This window comes from Nannobrachium achirus (genome assembly GCF_963921795.1).
Source record: "Nannobrachium achirus genome assembly, chromosome: 8".
Lineage (NCBI taxonomy): Eukaryota > Metazoa > Chordata > Actinopteri > Myctophiformes > Myctophidae > Nannobrachium > Nannobrachium achirus.
This window is the reverse complement of record NC_137817.1, coordinates 38,634,071-38,657,127: the sequence shown is the minus strand read 5'-3', so window position 1 is coordinate 38,657,127 and position 23,057 is coordinate 38,634,071. Positions and strand designations below refer to the sequence as shown.

The window sequence follows — 23,057 nt, the reverse complement described above, 5'->3', positions numbered from 1 at the left end:
TATCAGAAACGTTATTTGAAACTATTACCGGCGAGATATTCGCATGAGTGAGTAATATGATAAAAGAACTGAAAGCTATTTGCTCTTGACTGTGGTCTAATCTCTGCTCTAGACTGGTGGCAGGAATGGTAAAGTGGAAGCTGAGTCATGCTTTTGAAAATGTATCAAATATAGTGTTTCAATTTGAATGCTTTTTTTTTCTTGCCAACTAAGAACTAATGAACTTGACTTCTCTGCCGGTGCAATAGTTATTTAAATGGCTGATTTAACACTTATAAAGCATGGAGCGAGAGGTTGTGAGTGAAGCTCCAACACTAGTTAAACTACAGTATATAGATTTATGGAGGCAACAGCATAGGAAAATGGGACTGATGATACATTTCACGGTCACTGTAACCTGATTTGGATTGAAGGACTCGCTCGGTAAAATATGAAATGCATGCATACGGTTGGCTGTTGGGTAATGACGAATTGGCGATGCGTATGGTTCCGTGTTCTTTGTACGGAAAGCTGAACCAGATTGAGGAAATTAAACAGCGGCACATCTCTGGATATCTCCACACTGCTGATTTATTGCTGCGCATGTCAGTCACTAACGGACATATAGTGCTATAAGCCACCACCCAACTGGGTCGGCAAATACAAAACATGACCTTTGCTGGATGGCTACGGAAGTCTTTCGGTTACCAACCATAACTTTCTAATTGTCCTTTTTCATGGTCCTGCAGAGTCCAGAGGAGGTGTTCATGGAGATCAGGCATCCTTTGGAGTGGCACTGTAAGCAGATGGATCACTTTGTAGGACTCAACTTCAGCTCCAACTTCAACTTTGCCCTTGTGGGGCATCTGCTCAAAGGTAAAGAAAGGCCCATGCTGCTGCCAGCACTTATAGACTGCCACTCAAGCACTGGATAATACAGTGCCCTTTAGTGTGTGTGTGTGTGTGTGTGTTTGTGTGTGTGTGTGTGTGTGTGTGTGTGTGTGTGTGTGTGTGTGTGTGTGTGTGTGTGTGTGTGTGTGTGTGTGTGTGTGTGTGTGTGTGTGTGTGTGTGTGTGTGTGTGTGTGTGTGTGTGTGTGTGTGGTGTTAACTCTCAAATACGCCCGAGTCGCGTTAGATTTTAATCACTTTAACCATTATTTTATGCTTTAACTATCAAAAAATAGCAGATATACAAGCTCACAGCGCGGCACCAAGTGCCGCGCTGCGAGTTTGTAGATCTGCTATTTTTGAAAAATCGTGAAAATGCGTGCCAGTCTTTGAATATCTTTGACCCGATCTTTGACCCGACTTCTAAATCCTTCCTCTAAATCAGTAGTTCTCAAACTTTTTCATGTCAAGGACCCCCAAAATGACACGTATTTGGCCGCGGACCCCCATCTCAAAACGTGTTGTTCCAGGGACCACCCAGAAGCAAATATTAAAGTTACAAATGTTAGCTTTTAAGTAGATATATTCAAAGACTTGCAAAGAAAAATCATGATTTTTCAAAAATAGCAGATCTACAAGCTCGCAGCGCAGCACTCGGTGCCACGCTGTGAGCTTGTATATCTGCTATTTTTCAGTAGTTAAAGCAGTGAATAATCCTAGGCCTAAAGGGGTTAAACAGAGAAGGATTTTGTAATTACCCATAGGACTACAGGGAATTACAATGGTTACATGTTATGTTCCGCTGCTGTTTCTTTCTCATCATTTGTGTTGTATTTTTGTATTCTGTGCAAGGGTATGACACCCTTTTGTATTGAAAAGTGCAGATTATAAAATGGTCCTGATGCATTTCTGTTGTCCCAAATGTTTATGACTTGTACAGTAATGTGTTTTGTGGGTTTGGGGTTTAATTACGCTGTTAGTGTACCATCTCTCTGTGTGGGTAAATTGTCTGACGCTAAATCAAAGTAAAGAAGACACACCTGTCGTTGAAGTTTCTACGCCACTCTGTGAAGAAAAGCCATTTTCCCCACAAGTGTAAATACTTCCGCAAGTCAAACAAGGCTTATTGACAATATGTCCTTGTGGGCTGATTAGCAGCAGCACTAGGTCTTGTTGTTGTATAGTTCTGTCTGTGTTTGTTGTCTCAACTCTGTTTGCATTTGTCCAGCTAACTGTGTGTACCAACAACTTAAGCTAATGATTGTCTTGCGACTATGCAGATGTGTATATGAGAGAAATGTATTAGCGCATGCTATAGTGTGCTGCATGATGCGGCCGACTCTACTTTTTAAAGAAATTGTGCTTGTTTGCACATGTGTTTGTTTTGCGTCTATGTATTTAGGTTACCGTCACCCGTCCGCCAACACCGTAGCGAGGACAGTCCGTATTCTCCACACGCTGCTGGCTCTCATTGGCAAGCATCTGAAATGTGACAAGTTTGAAGTCAACACTCAAAGTGTGGCCTACCTGGCTGGTAAGTCCTCAAAAAGCTACTCGCCACCAAGTTATCTCAGATTGTGGTGTTTCTGTTTTGGGGTGACATAACCACTTAAATCTTACATACTTTGTAGATCGGTTTCCCGCCGAGTTCTATATTTGGTCCCCTCCTTGTTTCTCTTCAGACCAAATCATTTAGCAGAAAATAGCTGATCTGCCATTTCCGCCAAATGTTTGCCTGTTTTTGCAGAATGTTCACATATTGATTTAGAGTTCATATAATTAACTTCAGTAAAATACAAATATTGTCATATGGCACTTAAACATTGCTAAAGAATATTAAAAAAAAGAAAAGCCTGGTGAATGCGTAGAAATATTAAGGATTAAATACAGAAAACATTAAAAAATATTTAAAACATGAAATATATTTATTCGATATTCAAACGACACATTTTGAAGTACCGTAAGCAAAGGTGTGTATCGTCACTGTCGGGCAGAAACCTTAAAATGTATGTTTTTTATAAAGTGAAGCCCTGCGTCATCATAAAAGACTGCGGCGTGCACAAGACTTGAGAAAATAGCAGATCTACAAGCTTGTAGATCGTCTATTTTCACTATTTTACGGTTTCTACCCAACAACAGCGATATTCTGGGTTGGCTCTGTGTGTGTGTGGTTCTGATGTCACTGTTCTTCTTGTGCGTGTGTGTGTGTGTGTGTGTGTGTGTGCAGCTCTGCTCACTGTGTCTGAGGAGGTGCGGAGTCGCTGCAGCCTCAAGCACAGGAAGTCGCTGCTGCTCTCTGACCTCACCATGGAGACGGTTCCTATGGACACCTACTCCGCCCACCTCACCGACCCCAGCTGCAGGTAATGAGCTCACCAACCCCATGTTTGATTATTCCCCTTCAGGGCTGATTTCAGGTCTGCTGTCCACGGCTGCTGTCGACTGAATACGACTAAACCGAGTTGGGAAAAAAAAAAAAAAAGTATCCAATTAAAATATAGCTTACAAATCTAAACGTATGCTGGCGTCGTCACGTGTATTTTCCAACAGCACTAAATTCATTCTGTATTTTATTGCGACCGTAGGTCGCAGTTACTTGCACACTATCCAAACCTCCACCGGCTGTCCCTCCGTCACTCCCTCCGTCACTCCCTCCGTCACTCCCTCTGTCACACGTCACACGTCACACTTTTGCCCTGCTCATATCTCTGCAACCGTTGCCCCGATCCATGCCAGATTTTGCACACACACTCCTTGCCTGCCAAACTACAACCTCCAAGGACCCCCGGAGTTTCGGGGACCCCCAGGTCCCTGGGGGACCCCCAGGTGTAAAAAATTACCAAATGTGCAAAAATGACCAAATGACCACCCCAACGGGGCTGCTCTCTCTGTGTCACACACACACACACACACACACACACACACACACACACACACACACACACACACACACACACACACACACACACACACACTCTCTCTCTCTCTCAAACATAATGTGTGACCTGCCAAGTGGCAAGGAATGTTGCCACTGTCCTCTCTCTCTCACACACACACACACACACACACACACACACACACACACACACACACACACACACACACACACACACACACACACACCCCTTCACACCAGGGAGTCCAGGAAGGATGAGCCTCCATGCTTAAACCAGTAAGACTCCCTAATCGGGAGATAAGCGACCGTTGGTCGCTTATCTCCATAAATAGAGCAAAAATGTGTTTTTCCAAAATCTTCCTGATCCATGTTGTTGACATGAGTGTAGACATACTGTGTAGTGATTTTCGTGATTTTAGGGCAAAATCTGAATCGGCCTCATGGTGGCGCTAGAGGGCCATGTGAGAAATGAGGGGTGGGGTCTCCTCGCCGCCAAGGCGGACGAATAGGTACCGGCCCCGGCTCTCCCGGTCGCTCCTAGCCCGAGTTACGGCATTTTATGTGAGCTGCAGTGGCAGGGGGTCCTCCACTGGGGGCGCCACCACTTTTGCATCCGTTCTGGAGCACCAGGAGTGGGTGGTCCCCGGGAATGCCCCGTGAGCAGCCCCGTTGGGGTGGTCATTTGGTCATTTTTGCACATTTGGTAATTTTTTACACCTGGGGGTCCCCCAGGGACCTGGGGGTCCCCGAAACTCCGGGGGTCCTTGGAGGTTGTAGTTTGGCAGGCAAGGAGTGTGTGTGCAAAATCTGGCATGGATCGGGGCAACGGTTGCAGAGATATGAGCAGGGCAAAAGTGTGACGTGTGACGTGTGACAGAGGGAGTGACGGAGGGAGTGACGGAGGGAGTGACGGAGGGACAGCCGGTGGAGGTTTGGATAGTGTGCAAGTAACTGCGACCTACGGTCGCAATAAACAGACCTGGGTCCACTATCAAGATCTGCCTGTGGGTGTGTCTACTTTTAGCAGGAGAGCTTGCATCTTGCATGCTAGTACACAAACCACTACACAGTATCTCTACAGTCACCCTGCTCCTACAGATTTTGCCCTAAAATCATGCACACCAGTACACAGTATCTCTACAGTCATGTAATCACAACGCATCTGTCCCATCTAGCGCCACCATCAGGACGATTTTGCACAAACTACTTTTTGGCCTATTTATGGAGATAAGCGACCAACGGTCGCTTATCTCCCGATTAGGGAGTCTTACTGGTTTATTATGCTTATATACTGAGAGAGTCTGAGTGGAGGAGCGCAGTTCTGCTACTGTTGACAGCAGGGTACCCGCGGATCTTGAAAAGCATTGAAAAGTATTGAATTTAGTTTTGCTAATTCAAGGCCTTAAAATGTCTTAAAAAGTATGGAATAGTGTGAGTGGGGGTATTGAATTTTATCTGGGGCAGAATGAATAAACGTGTCGCCAACAGACTATTAGTTGCGTTTCACTCTGTAGTTTTTTATTCCTGGTTGCCGTCCGACGTAATCCATCTCTCGCTGCCGCTGGTTGAGACGCGTTGTCTGCACACACAGCACAGAGCGTGTGTGGCGACACACGCTGTGTGTGTGTGTGTGTGTGTGTGTGTGTGTGTGTGTGTGTGTGTGTGTGTGTGTGTGTGTGTGTGTGTGTGTGTGTGTGTGTGTGTGTGTGTGTGTGTGTGTGTGTGTGTGTGTGTGTGTGTGTGTGTGTGTGTGTGTGTGTGTGTGTGTCAGTGTGTGCTCGCACGCTCGGCTCACGCAGCAGTCTCACACAGAGAGAATCTCTAGTACTCAGTGCTCGTTGTTGCGTTATGTTATTGTCGTCGTTATTTATGTAAGCTAAAGACTCGCCAGGATGGCATGTGTGGAACCGTCGCAACCCGTTTCGATTGTAAACAAAACGCAGTGCTGTTTGGACGTACTAATGGAGAACACAGACAGGACAGCCACCAAACTGTTAGCTGTGCCAACAAAAGGAGCTAACGGAGCTAACACGACCAACTTATTATCAAAGCACCTCCAAAAACATGCACAGGTTGTTGGACAGAAAATTGCGCTAGATAATGCATTTAATAGTGACAGCAACATGTGTGCACTGTGCAGCCCATGGTGGTGCAGCCAGCTAGCGTTCATGCTAACTTCCAAACAAAACAACGATGTATCTACCCTGCGTTGCCATGTTCTCTTTCTGAGAGAGAAACAAGCAACCAGGTCTATGAAAATAATAAGTCCAAATTAGGCAACTGAGGCAGTTCAGTCAAACTTTATTGTCGAATATTGTCAAGAGTAGTGGTTCTCAAGCATTTTCTTGTAAAGGACCTCCAATATCTTAAAGCAACTTCAGATTTAAAAAGAACAAGCACAAAGTAGCTTGTAATAAGCAGACATGGCAACCCTCTATAGGCTTTTAAAGGGACAGTACACACATTGCCTGTGTGTCAGCTTGACAAACATTTGGAAATTCTAATGCCTAAGTTTATTAATTAGTTTATTAATAGCCTAAAATGTATATTTTAACACAAATCTTTGCCAAATTAGCCAACAACTACCAACAATAGAAAAGGATTTATAGTGGGACTTGTTAAACATGGGTACAACATTTCCCCTAAATCTATCTGAGATATTGTGCCTTTTTGTTAATGATAAATTGGTCTTAAATCTGTCTTGCCTAGACCTGCAGATATCCTGTTACATGTATTTCAGAAGGACAACATTATAATTTTTTTAAATCCAATGAGATCAGTTATATCGGCTAGTAACTGCTAGCACTGCTTTGTCTCTGATTTATGAATGTGGCCTTACATTTGTCAATTCCTTTGCCGCGGTAATGGTATTGAATTTGTCATTTTAGAGGTATTAAAAAGCCTTAAAAAGTATTGAATTTGTACTTGGGAAAGGTGCAGATACCCTGGTTGACAGCTCACTGCAGGAGTTTAGTGCTACTGTCCTCTCCCCCTGTCCTCTTCATTAAATCACAACTGGGGACACACTCTAACTAACGCTGATTGTTTACAGATGTGGTGGACATTGGACAACGTTTTAGACGCCACACAGGTCTTCATCGCGTCCTTACAACAATAGCGACGATTAACGTTTGGGTGAACATGGTCATATAGCCTTTATTTGCCAAACTACAACACTGAGGTTGCAAGCTAGCCTAGCGGTCAAACCTGGTATTACCGATTCGGTTCGATTCTTTATTAAATATCGCACCGGTTTTAAAAAAATCAAACAAAATCAAAACATGACTAGCTCCCAAACTGTGGAATGAATTCCCCCTACAATTAGGACTGCAGACTCACTCCCAATCTGTATCCTTTCACATTGTTTCACAAATCGCACATTAGGACTGTGTCCACACAACACTTGTCCTGCGTGGGATTTTATTTTGCTTAAATCCATGTGTTCCTCTGTAACCCCCCCACCACAGAGCCCTGCGGGAGAACCAGCCATGGACCTCCCCCAAGGTGTCAGATCGTTACCTGTCGGCCCACTACCCCACTGTGGGACAGATCAGTCCACGGACACGCAAGTCCATGAGTCTGGATATGGGCCAGCCCTCCCAGGCCAACACCAAGAAACTCCTGGGTAAGACCTTCAGCTGGACACATTATACTGATGTCCGCGTGTCCCTCAGTCTGGTTACCAGCTAATCCCCGGTGCCGTTGGCCCGGTCACGCCAAAATTCTGCACACACACTCCCTAAAACACATTCTTTGATATTACTCCCATCAGATTGTTTAAAAAAAAATCAGGCAAATCAATACACAGTATCTCTATAGTTATGTGATCAAGTTTTGCACACACATTTCCACTAGGTCAAGGAACATATGCGACCCTTTTCACATTGGCCTGTTATAGCGCCACCAGCAGGTTGACTTTTGCAAAATACATTTTTGGAATAAAATGCCTCAAAAATAAACTGTAGATTTGTTATCGTATATAGTACTAAGCAGCATGACACATTTCCAGTAGAAATTCCCAATGCAGTTCTACTGTCTTTCAACACTGATGAAATGTCATTGTTTTTGTACGCGGTCACTCAGTGCGGTATTAATGAAAAATAAGTCTTGTGTTATTAAAGTGGAATGAAATGATTGAAGTTTATGTTGTGCTGTGCATGCATGTGTTTTACCCAGGCACCAGGAAGAGCTTCGACCACTTGATATCGGACTCCAAAGCACCAAAGAGGCCAGAGATGGAGTCGGGCATGACCACCCCGCCCAAGATGAGGCGGGTGGCCGAAAACGACTATGAGATAGGTGAGCTTCCCTGCCTGGGATTCAACACACAAACCCTGTGTATATACTTGGTTGACCGGGGTAATATGGTACTATTTTTCTCTACTCGGTCTGTGTCTCAGAGGAGGGTTGTGGACAGTTCTCCTTCCAGTGATATCATTGTTTGGGGATCCAAGCTAATGGAAACTGCAGGCTTTCTATTCCTGTTAGGCAGGTTTCTAGACTGCCCACAGTGCCCAGTCTCAGCCCTCCTCTGAGACACTGAAAATGGGTGAAGTCGTCCTTTAAAGCAATGCTTCTCAACCAGTTGTCTGGAGACCAACAGTGGCCTTTGAGGGGGTTCCAGGTGGTCCCCAGCTAAATGATGGAGAGTTGGTAACCAAATGGACCCTTATGGATATTTAAGTCTTGAAAGCGTAAAATGAAACGGGTCCATTTCGTTTCATTTTACGCTCCCAAGATTTAAATTATTGTTAAACATCAGTGTTTGGGTAGTTTTCTGATGCAACACCACATGTCCCCCTCGCAGAAACCCAAAGAATTGGCAACTCCCACCTGCGTAAGGTGTCCGTGTCAGAGTCCAACGTCCTGTTGGATGAAGAGGTACTGACGGACCCCAAGATCCAAGCTCTACTACTCACTGTGCTGGTGAGCACCAACACACACACTTTATCTCTAAAGTTTTAAAAAACTCATTGATTCACTCGTATACCAAAATGCGTTTTAATTGAAAAAAATGCTCCTCAGGTCAAATATTTATGTGATTAAACATGCGATTAATTTTTATTAATTAATTACAAAGTTTCTAATTAGATCTTTTTTTTTTTATCGAGTCCCAGCCCTAATTCCTATCATAGACCATTAAGACTCCCTAATTGGGAGAGATGGACATATTTTAGTTATTGAAGAATTGTTAGTAATCATATGTGACGTTTACAACTTCACTGAAATGTTCAATGCTTGTCTTTGTCCCATGTTGTGAAGTTGTTTTTGGTTACTAGGTAAACATGTTACACAATATATCATAACTTTCTACACATTTTACCATAATTTTATGCCCTTATTGCATGGATTAACAGAATGTAACGGTCGTCTGTTTGACTGAGCGTGGATTGAATGTGCACTTTGTCATTTTCTAAGAGGCTCTGTGTTTGTTTTTTTCCAGGCCACCCAGGTCAAATATACCACCGACGACTTTGACCAGAGGATTCTGTACGAGTATTTGGCCGAAGCTAGCGTTGTCTTCCCAAAGGTTTTTCCTGTGGTGTAAGTACCCCAGCTGGCATCATGGAAGAAAAACGAATAGCGCAACACCCACACCAAAACTGTACACTTTATTCTGCAATTCACAAGGGTTCAAAGACCTGCTGATTCAACGCCAAAGATATTAGGGGCTTTGGGGCTCTTTTAGAGTCCAATTTGTTACCTTGGGAAACCAAAAAAAGGAGCTGGTGTTTAGTCACAATGCGGTCTGGTTTGGTTGCTGCAAGTAAAGCACATTAGGAACTTTCTTTTCTTCTTCTTTTTTTTACCATATATATAGTGAACTTCCTGTGTGTCAGAAACAATCTAATAATACACACATAAGCTTCCTGTGGTTTGCCAAGCTGCTGTAGTCACATGTTTAACTAGAAACCACCTGGCTGAATTTCACAGTGTTGTGCGTGCGTGCGTGCATGCTATTCTGTCATCTGAATGATTGTGCTTAAAGGACAACTTTAGTTTTTTACAACAAGGGTTCATATTTTAGATTGTAATTAAAGAATATAAAAGCTGAGTGTTAAAATTATTTAATTTACTTGTTTCTATTGTTTTAGAGATTCTTATTTCACTGTTTGGGGGCATGCGTACAAGTGGCTAAATATGTAATTTTACACAGAATAAGCCCATTCCCTAGATACAACACAACCTTTCATGGTTGGATATGACTTATGGGGGCTAGAAGTGTTACTGTAAACAGCGATAAGGAAACTGCTGGCTTATTGTGTCTAAAAAGACATATTTAGCCACTTGTACGCTTAAACAATACAACGAAGCAAATGAAAACATTTTAACACTCACTTTTTCTTTTCTCTAATTACAATCTAAAATATGAACCCTTGTTGTAAAAAAACAAAGTTGTCCTTTAACAGTGTTATTTTCTGTCTTGTTATCAAAGCATTCTACAAGGAGTATTTGATGGAAATAAGAAGATGGATGCTTCTATATAATCCTCAAACTGTGTGTTCCTGATTGTGTGTGTGTGTGTGTGTTTGTCTCCTCCATAGCCACAACCTCCTGGACTCCAAGATCAACACTCTGCTGTCCATGTGCCAGGACACCAACCTGTTGAACCCTGTGCACGGCATCGTCCAGAGTGTGGTGTACCACGAGGAGTCTCCCCCTCAGTACCAGCCCTCCTACCTACAGAGTAATGCACGCACACACACACACGAGCACACACACACACACACACACACACACACACACACACACACACACACACACACACACACACACACACACACACACACACACCATTCAGTGTTCGCCCATACTGGTGACCTTTCACCTTGGAAACAATATAAAATAAGTACAGAATGATATTCTCGTACTCATTATTGTGTGTTCTGAGTTTTTCCCTGATAGACAGGAGACAGTTTCGAACTAAAGCTGCTCTGCTTACCTATTAACACATTTGCTGACTTAAAAAATGGCTGCTTTCAGGCTAAACTGCCACAATTTTGTTTTGAACGTGCACAGATCATGCACGGACATGCACCACGTATGTGTGCGCGCCGTTCACAGCTTTCAAACAAAATGATCCGCTTGGAAATCCGTTCAGGTATTCATGAGATAGCTGGGGTTGGTCTGGGCGTCAAACATGCATTTTCATGATCACGATTATGCCTAGCAGATAGTAGAAAGATATAAAAAAACGTATAAAACTACTAAGCTACTTACTTATAAGCCACTTATAAAACGTATCAGTGGAATTTAATGATCCCCATGCATCCCTCTCTCGCTCTCTTTCATTCACAATTTGCTATGGTTGTTTCTGTTCTTTCTGAACCCCACCTCTCTCTCCTTTCACAGGCTTTGGTTTTAACGGACTATGGAGGTTTGCTGGGCCCTTCTCAAAGGTATGATTCATGGTCCCTTCCATCATATTTACCATCTCCTTGCTGCCCATCTGCAGACACACTGCAGAAATCCAATGTGCTAAGCAATTACACTCCAACACAGGAGCCCATTGGTGTGATGATTTATCGCATACACACTCATGAACACACACTCAGGAACACACACCATAAACAGAGGAGTTAGAGATAGTTGGCCTTTATAACTACGCATCATAGATCAGTTGTACAAAACACAGCATTCAGTTCATTTGCTGTTTAAGGGACTGTGCTATCAGGACTTCACTAATTGATTGTGGTGCTCTTTCTCTATCCTGAAGATGCCTCTCTTTGTGTAGCCATCGTGTTTGCTGCTTACAGTAGAATGTAGTTTGTGACAGACCTAAATGGGAGTCAAAGGGAAAGAGAATACTATACTTGGTTCCCGACCTTTTTCTTTCCAAATTTTTTCACCAAATGTTTGCCTATTATGACATGCCCAGAATTGGACATGGTAGTAAAAAACAAACAAAAAAATATCTGTGTGTGTACATGCAACCGAGTGACTCACATATGCACGCAGATATTTGCGTAATTGGTTCTCAAGATAACGCGAAGGACAGATACAGTACAAATTCACTCAGAGTGAGTTTGTCCTGCGGTTGGTCCTGAATGTTTTTTGCCTCAGAAATGCAATCCAGAGTTCTATTAGCGGTCAGTGTTCGTGAACCTCTAGAACAGTGGTTCTCAACCTGTGGGGGGTCCCCAAATTATTTTGTTTTTGTTTTTTCACAATAGATGTGCTTGTCAGGGTCCCCAGTTAAAATATTATTATTTTGGGGCTCACGGCCTGACAAGGCTGGGAACCACTGCTCTAGAAGGTTACAGTTACAGTGTGCAAACTAACTTCTCCCTGTTCCTTTTTCCCTCTCTTCCCAGCAAACCCAGATCCCGGACTACGCCGAGCTGATCGTCAAGTTCCTGGAGGCGCTGATCGACAGCTACCTGCCCACGGCGGAGGAGGAGCGCAGCGAGGAGCTCCTCCGCACCCCCACCTCCCCCTACCCCCCCACCAGTCAGAGTCAGCTCAGCATCACCGCTAACCTCAACCTGTCCAACTCCATGACCTCACTGGCCACCTCACAGCACTCGCCAGGTATGCACACACACACAGGCCCACGTTAAAAAAATACATTCTCACATTCATCATGAAGTGAGCTGTTTTTTCCCACCCTGATTTTTATACCAGTGGTTCTCAACCTTTTCAGGCAGCGACCCCCAAAATAGTCACATTTTAACTGGGGACCCCCAGTTAAAATGATTTTTTTTTTTTCGAGCCGGGCCGCTGGCCGTCATCTGTTTACACGGCCCGCGAGAGCGTCGCGCCACCGATATTTACCATCCACTCCAATGCAATCCAGGATCTTTAGAGCTCATTTTCTCTGTTCCATGCATATCCATGAGGTGTGCAAGGTTTAATCATGGCTAAATCGCCGAAAATAGGGCTTCTAAAATGCTTGGTAGCCAATAGCTAACTTCAAGCTAACTTCAACCTGTCCCTGTTCATGACACAAAGGAAAGTGTTCAGGCGTGTCATGGCTGCGCACGGCTTGTGCATATACAATGCTTGTCTATGAGAGATTCTATGGCCATTGGGCGCCCTCTAGTGGTGAAAAACTGTTTTATGCCATTATCCATTTTTAGACAAAGGCATCGTTGATACAGGATAATGTGTTACCTCTGAAAAGAAAATGTTTACTCTGGTGATTAGTTACTGTAATTTGATCATAATTGTGATTTGTAATAACTGGTAATAAATAGTGTGTCTGTAAGGTAAGCTAATGTGTGATCACAGAATTTATAGTCAATGACTAACATAGCACCAGTCTGTGTGTGAGTCATTCAGTCTCCCCCCCTGGCCTGCTTAACATACATGTTGTCTAGTTGTTGGTATGGTGTATGAATTACATATTACTCAAGCTAGCCTCTATTCAAAATACACAGGGTAAATACTGTCTGGCTTAGAGTTGACTCTAACATTGAACTAAAATACAGTATGTATGATATGACACGCAGTGAAAGGCTTCAAGTAGATCTCAGGAATTAGAAGAGTTCAGTATCAGTAGAGCTGCGTAACATCTCACATTTTTATTTAGGGAAAAAACACCTCTTGTGAACATGAACCAGAAGTAATGTTTACTGGGTCAGTGTTTAGTACAGCACCAAAGGGGCTTGCCTGATTCAAACCGCAACCTTTAGAAGTCTCCCGTTAATCCATTTACTGTAGGCCTAGAATTATTGAATGCTTTAACTATTGAAACATAGCAGATATACAAGCTCACAGCACGGCACCGAGTGCCGTGCTGCAAGCTTGTAGATCTGCTATTTTTTGAAAAATCATGCCATTTTGTGCAAATCTTTGAATATCTAATTTTTAAAGTGAACATTTGTAACTCAAATATTTGCTTCTGGGGGGTCCCTGATACAAAATATTTTGACGCGGGGGTCGGAGGCCAAATACATATAATTCTAGGGGTTTACATGAAAGAGTTTGAGAACCACTGATGTAGAAACGTGTTTTTCAAAAAACCTTAGAAGGATTTAGAAGACACTTATAGAATCGGGTCAATATCGGGTCAAAATTCAAATGTTCATGGTTTTTCAAAAATAGCAGATCTACAAGCTCACAGCGTGGCACTCGGTGCCGCGCTGTGAGCTTGTAGATCTGCTATTTTTTAATAGTTAAAGCATAAAATAATAATATGCAATAATGCGTACCTGGTCTAAAAATCAACCACACACACTCCATTTTCTAAAACATGACCTTGCGTGTGCTTTCACATGTTGTCTCTCTCTGTTGCTTCTCTCTTTCTTCTCTTTCTGGCCACTGTTGCCTCTAATCCACTCACTTTTTCTTCTTTTGCCTCTTTTCTTTTTGTCTGTTAACATTTCCATGCGTGTGCCGTGCGGGGGGTTGAGTAGTTTGTAGATGCTCCCCCACTCTGTCGCACCCCAAGCCTGCTGAGGAGACGGCGGCCAAAACATCTGGTACAAAGTCCAGCTATAGAGCCTCTCTGGGCAGCTAACGGCCCCCCACCCAGCCTGTAGTCTGAAATGCTGTGGTAACTCATGTGTCCATTCTCTGTGTGTGTGTGTGTGTCACTGTGCTTGCTTTGATAACCTCATCTGTGTGCCTTTTAGAATAGCAAAGATGCAGTAGTTGGTGTTGAGTGTGCGACTGTGCGTGCGTGCGTGCGTGTCAGTCAGTGGTGTAAAGTAACTAAGTACATTTATTAAAGTACAGTTTTGAGGTATTTGTACTTTACTTGATTAGTTCCAGTTTTCAGTGCTTTTATTTCTACTCCACTACATCTCAGAGGCAAATATTGTACTTTTACTCCACTACAATTATTTGAAAACTTTAGTTATTTGTTACTTTGTAGATATAATGATGATTATATTATAAAATATACATTAATCCACTTAGGCCCTATTTTATACTTAGGCTGTTTGAAAATAGCAGATCCACAAGCTTTGAGCTTGTGTAGATCTGCTATTTTCAAACATTTTGTACTTTTACTTTTGGTACTTTAAGTATATTTTGATCCCAATACTTTCGTACATTTTGAATTACAGACTTGTACTTGTAACAGAGTATTTCTATATTGCAGTATTGATACTTTTACTGAAGTAAAACATCTGAGTACTATTTCCACCACTGGGGGGGCGGTGTGTGTGTGCTGCGTGCGTGCTTGCGTGAGTGCGTGCGTGCGAGAGAGAGATTAGTACAAGTTAAGACATTGTAATGCATTACTATAGCAGCCAGACTCCCTTGCACAGTTCAGGTGCTGTAAAAGTGATGTTATGGAGTTTGCCACGCCACAGCAGCGTAGTTGGATTGGCTGAATTAATCTTTTGGCAGTTAAGATGAGATAAACCTTAATTGGGGAAACTGGACAGCGGTTTACTGTCTAACCCTGTCACGCCCACATCCTGCCGAAAATGAACAACAAATTTAGCGTTGAGCACTGTTTTGGGCTATACATATTTAGTACCTGAACTGTATATATATATATATAGACCTGCAGAACATTGAGATGAGAATTGTAATGCTATTCACCCTGCATATTGCAAGTCCAGCAGTAACCCTATCCCCAGGCTAGCCACTAGCCCAAGGCTAGTGTAGCCTCTTTTCACACTGCACCAATTAGCCTGCAGCCAAGGTCTAGAGTTTCCTTGTAAGTAGCTGAGGCTGATGCTTAATTTATGCTCCGTCGTATGGTGGTGTCGCACACCAAAAATAGAAGATCTACAAGCTTGCGTTCTGGGTTTGTAGATTTCGGCGCGCGACGCCATCATGCAATTAAGTATAAATTGGGCTTAACCTTTCAACACAGGATACTGTTCAGAATAAACATGGCAATGTTATCTGCAGCAGGTCTGAAGGCGTGTAAAGAATTCCTCGACACGCCTGGAAGAATTAGTAGGCTATTTCTGCTCAGACATGATGCACTTACAGCTGTTATTTTAATTACGTTGGTCAATTAACACTGGTCAACACTGGTTAAAGCTGCAATCCGGAACTTAGTACAACAAATACATGTTAATGAAATCAATCTGTAAGGCAGTGTATGTTACTACGATTTAATTAGCACCTCTGCAGTGGTTGCTCTCTTCCATTGATTCATCTCTAGACATTAGGCCACGGGTGCTATCATTGGCACAGGGGAGGGACATCACTAGCACACTGGCATAAGTGTGAGAGAAAGAGTTGATTAACTTAATGTGAAACATTGTTTAACAAACCAACATAAAGTTCAACTTTAAAGAGGGTAGCTGCACATTTCTAAAGTGCCCATTTAAGGACTTTTTAATACCTCTAAAATGACAAATTAAACATTGGCCAAAATAGTCAAATATTAGAGGCTGAAATTGTGAAAATAGCCGATCTGGAGGCGTTGTGAGCATGTTATACAAAATGTAATGTGAGCATGTTATACAAAATGTAATGTGAGCATGTTATACAAAATGTAATGCCTCAACTCTTGCTAGTGCTAGCCAGGGTGGGGGGTCCCCAGTTAAAATATGATTATTTTGGGGGCCGCGGCCTGAAAAGGTTGAGAACCACTGAGGTAGGACACCTGTCACCTAGTGGTATAAACTGCATAACGCTCTCACATTCAAATATCTGACCAAGTGCGATTTCCCTCTTGACTGAGCAGTAAATGTTTGGTACCTACCTGGGTTTGAATCCCCAAAAGGACATAATAACCTAAACCTACCCATTGCTACTTTAAAGTCCTCTCACAAACTGAAGATATGGACTGGACTCTTTAAAATATTTATAAAATAGTACGTTCAGACATTGGCACCGCGTTCTACTGGTTATATTCCTCTGAATGGGCTGGGCTGAATGACTGCAGCGTGAAAAGTCCTATTATTATAATTTTTCTCCCCTGTACCTTACCTCTACCTGCTGTGCATATGTGTTCCTAGTAAACCATATATCCCCATTTATTTCTCTGATCAGTTCATGCCAGTTTAATTATCCAGTGATGACGAATCCCTTTGTCATTCACGTTTTCCTTTTGTTCTCATGTGCAGATTTTTTTGGTTCTAGTTTGGTTCTTGTTGTCATCATTGTCATTTCTTTTTTTCTCTCCCATTCTCTCTCTCTCTCTCTCTCTCTCTCTCTTTGTAAAGCCTCTCTGTCTTGCTCTAAGTCTGCCGTTTTTGTGCCACACCTCCTCTTCCTCCCAGGTACTCTTCTTACCCTTTGACCCTCTGTGACCTTGGAGGTCAGTCAAGGTCAAACATGTCCCTTCAGCCCTCTTCCCTTGGTTGAAATGATCTCAGTGTCAGTAGAATAACTCGGGGTTCACTCATACTTTAAACCCCAGACTGAAGAAATATGCTGTCACGGATCATCATTAATGGTCTATTAGCTTTGAGCTCTAGCAGTAAGTAGCAGTAAGTTCTTAACAGGTACGGTTGTTCTTAGTTGCTACTTGAAGCTCTGCCATGGGTGCCTTTTTAAATGCAGGGAAAGGGCAGTTTAGTTTACCCACGTTTGTCGGTGGCGCCCTCTTGTGGGTGTCATTGCATAAAGCCATCCCATTCAGAGAATAAGCTGTTGCATAGTGTGTTGTTGAGCTGTGTCATGTGACATTTTAAAGGAGGTGACATTTAGCGGTCTCCTCTTCTATTTTAAGAGACAGGCTATCAAATGTAGCCAGGAATGCCATGGACCCCCCATCTCAAAATATTTAGTTCCAGGGACCCCCCAGAAGCAAAATTTGGGTTAACAAATGTTTGCTTTAAAAAAAAATACATATATACAAAGATTTGCACACATTTTCACGACTTTTCAAAACAAATTGCAGATCTACAAGCTCACAGCGTTGTAGATCTGCTATTTTTCAATAGCCAAAGTATAAAAGAATTCCAGGTTCTTAATGAGTTAAGTCGCCAATGAGAGAGAGCCAAAAAGCAGCTGGGACTGAAGCCTCGTTTTGTGTTTACAATTTGGCGTTCTATTCTATATTCTAACTGCTCTTGATGTTTTCTCGCTGTTCTTTCCTTCCTCTTGGACCTCGACTCCTCCTCCTCCTCCTCCTCCTCCTCCTCCCAGGCGTGGACAAGGAGAACGTCCAGCTGTCCCCCAGCTCGGCGCTGTCCAGCAGTGGACGGACGCGCCACGGCTCGGCCAGCCAGGTGCAGAAGCAGCGCAGCGCAGGCAGCTTCAAGAGACCCAGCATCAAGAAAATAGTATGAACCATAAAGACGGGGGAGGAGGGAGGAGGGAGGGGGGACAAACAAAAGAAACCCCACACAGAGAGGGGGAGAGAGAGAGAAAGAACAATGCCCTCCCTGGCCCATTAGCCAGACTTCATGCTGCACTTCTCTTTTTACAGTTTTTATTAAGTTTGATCCTTTTTGTTGTCGTCGTGATCTCTGAGAGAGAAAACAAGAGATTTATTTTTATTTTTTTGGTGGTGGTGGGGAGGGGGGGGGGGGGGTTAGTACTTTGCATCAGGAGCATTAAGTGAACGGAGGAATACTTTGTGAGGGCAACGTTAAAATCTCTTGACTGAGATTCTGTTTTATATTTGAAGCTTTGAGATGGCCTGAGGTGAATAATAAGCCATTGTGTGTCATTGTCTCAGTCCTTCAGTCTCTTTTTCTGTGAATAGAACCCTCAAACTATTGGTGTTTTGGAAGACGAGATGTAAGCTGTACATAAAACAACGCCCCCACCCCACACACACACACGTGTATGAACTTGGGGGTGGGGGGTGGAATCCAGTGTTTGTCCTTCCTCCCTCCTCTCCACCTAATTACAAGACTCTTCACATTACTTGAGTATTGGGGTGGAGAACGCCATTGGCTCTCACCTTGAACAGCTTTGGCAGGACTGGACCAGAAACGGTGATATTATGAAGGTCAAGTGAATTACGCTGGGGTGTGGTGGGGTGGGGGATGATGCTACATCCACACAAACCTCTAATTTAAGTTGTGAGTCCCTTCGCCGTTCACCCCGTTAGCAGCCTAAGCACTCCGAGTGCAGCCACCACCTCTATCAGTACAAGATGGACCACGTGACACGATGTCTCTGGCGGACCCTTAGACTCATCTTGACTCTGGATTTTGGATGGACTCGCCGTACGTCAAAACCTCCACAGTTAATTGTACATATTATACATAGAAAGATTATGTATAACTAGTCCTTAGTGATATAATTGAAGATGTTGACGTTTTATCCATGGTGTGCCTTTTGTCAGGGTTTTTTCAATGTGTATAATTTGTAAAATAAGAAGCGAAACCTTAACCGGGGGAGACGGAGAACAGGTACTAATTATCGAGGCGTGTCGTCCACTCGACCCACGTGCACACACGCGTGGGCGAGAGAGCTGTGTCACTAATGGCATTCAATGATCGTCAAATATACAATCATCCATATACCCTGTTGCCTGAGAGTATTTATCCTGTACAGCTAGATAGTGCATACAAAAAAAAAGTTATTCTTTTGAAACACTTTCCAAAAAAAAAAAAAATGTTATTATTTTGAAACACTTTCCATGTATGAACATAACAATCGCAAAACACTAGGAGGAAGGCGCGGACTTGTAAATAGCTGAACACGTTTTATTTTTATTATTTTTTTCTCGTTTATCGTTGTCAATGTTTTTTGTTTTTCTCAGTATGAAGTGCGTTTCCAGTGCATAGCATTTTGATTTGTTTACACACAGAGTGACAAGGAGAATTGTGTAATATGCAATAATCCTCAGCTCTTAAACTCTTCGGTCAACCACCGGTTTTTATTTTGTATTGTCTAATAGGGAAAACCAAATTCAGCACGTCGACGACTTGGTGCGATTATGATGCCAATTCTCTTTTGTTGCCTAATTCACATTTAGATTCCTCTCTATGTGAAATGTATTTATTGATTACGTCCACTGATTCATTTTAGAAGAAAGAGAGAGACATTGGATTGTATGAACGTGTATATGTCCCCTTGAAATGTATACCTCCATGTCATCCTGTCGAGTACACCGCTGTCATGGGAACACAAGAACCCCCAAGGGATATTGGGATAAAATCTCTTTCTAGTGTTTAATCTACTATATTTTACTGACTGTAGGTTAAAGCTCATTAAACCAAACCTACAGGTCTATTTCCCCAGTCTCTCTCAGAAGAGACAGAATCCTGGTGTCATTTGGAGAAACTGGGACCCCCCTCCCCTCTGTCCTCCATACCCTTACAGCAGAACCAGGGTCACTGCACCAAAGATTAGCTTGCACTATGGAAAGGTAAAATGCAAATCTGGTTTCCAAAAAGAAAAAAAGAAGAAAACGTGTTCATGAAGTATTTGGCACACAATCTTTGAAATGCTCATCCGAGTTTGATGATTCAATGTGATTTCACTCATGTCATGCATAGCATTTCATTGTGATGCATATTAATGTTGGTGTGTCAAAATTCTGTGTCCCCACTTACCACCAAGCCAACAGCACCCCATACAGGCCAAAATTGGCCACTTTTGTCTTTTTTTTTTATCAGACATTCATATCTTGCCTTAACATTCATGCATGGACTCTAATTAAGAGTTGAGTGTTGTTGTGCAATACTCAAATTAATTACTTAAAAGAAGAGAAGAGAAAAAATTGTCCCTACTTCTGAAAAATAATTTCTTAACACCATTTTCAGATTCTACAGAGTCGACTGCGTAGCTAATAAACCATACACTTTGTGAAATAGTCCATCTCTCTTGTAATTCCGTACTGTAGTGAGTTGAGATGATTTGATGGAGCATTTGGTTTGCCTTTGTTCATAGATGACATTCAATGAACAAATGTGCGTGTGGTCATGGAAACCTTTTGGATTTATTTTCTTTTATCTTAATTTTGTGGCTGTAAGGGAATGAGCAGGTTACGTTTATTTTTTTAACAGAAATGTCCATAAACAGTATTTAAACTCTGTTTTTTTTTTTGTTGTATGGTCCACAGACTGATGTAAAGGGAAGAATGTAACATGGGATTATGGTTGTTATTCAATAATGGGATTATAGATTAAAAAAACCTTGAAAAATGTAGGACACACTACTAAATTCACTAGAATGGGTTACCACAGAGCGACGCAAATAACCCTCTGGCAGAATCAATAGTGAAGGGTGTATTAGTTGCTAGTGTCAAATCAGTGGCCAATGGACAGACATACACTGTACAATCCTTAGTGTTAACTGGACTCTTGAGTGTGTTTGCATTTGTACACTCGGAGTTACAGTTAAATGAATGAGGATTTTTAGTCTAACTTTTTTAACCTCAGAATAAATGCTTGTTGCCTTTCATTGACGCATTGTCACAGTTTTACTAAAGGAATTATTGTAATTGCATTGGGTAATCAGGACCAAACCATCAATCAGTTATTTGTGTCACACTGTTTGGTAATTGTTAAAGGGCAGTGCCACCATTTTCTTTCTTTTTTCTTTTTTTTTAATACTGGGTCACGTGTCATTCTTATCTATTGATCTGTCAGACTGCGGTTGTGTCATATTTTTGTGTTGTTGGGATATTTGGTAGTCATTTTATACTGTGTCCATTGCTTTACAATTTTGAAAATGTACTTCTTAAAAAAAAAACTTTTCTCCATCTTCTAAGGAGTCTCCCATTTCTCTTTAGGTACGTGATTAAGAAACCATCATGACACAGCTTTTCAAAACAAAAATGACATTACTTAGCATGGCATTTTCAATTGTAGAGTTTTGGGGTCAGTATCTTCATACTGAGAGTTGCAGTAAGGTGTCTGTACTAAATGACTACCAAAACAATTTCTTGCTAGCAGGAATCCAATAACATTATCTGAGATCCAATCAAAATGATGGTGTAATTTACCCTTTTAATGTATACATCTTTCACCTTACATAGAATGCGATATTTGCCAAATCATACATAAATGTGTCATAGTATCGCTCTATAGGTTGTATTTAAATACTCATCTCGTTTTATCTCCTAACGGATCATTCACCAAGTTCTGTTGAGTACCACGAGGCATTACAAATCAGAGAAAATCTGAAGGCAGTTGTAGTAGGTTTGCTGCCTATTGCATCAACTTTCCATAGTTTGTCAAGCTTTAGAAGTTTTACTTTCATGTGAATAGAATATTACGGATTAGGTACCCATAACCTCTTAAACAAGTGGTTGACTTGCACTAACTTAAATCACAGTCATGGGTTTGTGAAGGCGAAAAACCTCAAATGTGGCATGTTTTATTTGATGTTATGCAAAATCTAATGTCTCTAGAGTATTGGTCTGAGTTTTGTTTTTAATGCAGTATGTGTGACAATTGTAAATATTTTGTGTACAATTTGAGATGGTATATTTACTACACTGTACATATATGTGATATTGTATCATTTTGTTTTTGTAAAGCAGTTAGTTGCTGTATAATAACATACAAATTGAACTATTCCAGTGTTAGTAATAAAATGTTTTGCTCTCCAGCGTGTTTGTAACACTGTTGACTAAGAATTGAGACATTTATTTTGTATTGTACTTCTCAATAACTCATATAAGTTAGTATAACAATACCAATGATTAAGGGTATTTGAGAAGGGGTTGTGTAGCAGTTTCATTGGTTGAATACTTTATTAGACATGAGTAGCCTACAGTCAGACACTTGAGCTAAAAGGATAACACAAAGGTCCTTGTTTCCATTGTGGTCTTGTATATTCAATTCATCAACGTAGCATTTCAAAATGTGTTGAAAATAGTTGGGTCATGGGGTGCCTAGTGGTCTAGGTGCATACCTCATGCTAGGCTATGATGCCTGTTGGCGTCGCCGGTTCGATTCCCAATCCGGACGACCTTTGCCACATGTCATTCCCCATCTTTCTCCCCATTTCCTGTCAGTCTACTATATCCTATCCAATAAAGGCATAAAAAGCACAAAAACAAATTTAAAAGGTCTAAAAGACCTTTTAGACCTAAAGCTTAGTCTTTAGTGATGTTGAGATGTTGGAGAACCAAGAGGTACAAATGAAGGCATGAGTCCTGACAGAGCACTTTTGTTGACAAAAGAGGACATTCTGACCAAAGATCTTTACTTTTTTCATCACAGTAATACATTACTTAGCTTGTTAAAAATAAAAGATAGACATGGAAGGATAGATGTCTGTGCTTTTGTTCTAGAATGAAAATACAGTACCAATACACAGCAAATGGACAGATGATTATTAATCCATCTTCAAGCAGGTCTTCATGTCGAGCTATAACTCAAGGGCTCAGGTGGCCGACCTTTTGAATTTCCACACCACGTTTAGTTTATTTTTAACCAAATCATAGTATTTCAGGATTATAATTTGCAACACTACACACACACACACACACACACACTGATATATCATAAATATTGTAGGCCT

General features: G+C 41.9%; 1 protein-coding gene across 2 annotated transcripts in view; it reads left to right on the top strand.

Annotated features, from left to right (window-relative positions):
* nf1a (neurofibromin 1a) overlaps positions 1-17,960 on the top strand; it is a 116,919-nt gene extending 98,959 nt beyond the window's left edge. For both annotated transcript variants that reach the window (XM_080730875.1, XM_080730874.1), the window contains 11 exons: positions 729-855; positions 2,271-2,402; positions 3,096-3,231; positions 7,232-7,389; positions 7,941-8,063; positions 8,572-8,690; positions 9,208-9,308; positions 10,310-10,452; positions 11,118-11,164; positions 12,080-12,296; positions 17,772-17,960. In XM_080730875.1, the coding sequence (XP_080587001.1) occupies positions 729-855; positions 2,271-2,402; positions 3,096-3,231; positions 7,232-7,389; positions 7,941-8,063; positions 8,572-8,690; positions 9,208-9,308; positions 10,310-10,452; positions 11,118-11,164; positions 12,080-12,296; positions 17,772-17,914 (1,446 nt within the window). In that variant the 3' untranslated portion in view covers positions 17,915-17,960. The remainder of the gene's footprint in view (positions 1-728; positions 856-2,270; positions 2,403-3,095; positions 3,232-7,231; positions 7,390-7,940; positions 8,064-8,571; positions 8,691-9,207; positions 9,309-10,309; positions 10,453-11,117; positions 11,165-12,079; positions 12,297-17,771) is intronic.
* The last annotated feature ends 5,097 nt before the right edge of the window (positions 17,961-23,057 follow it).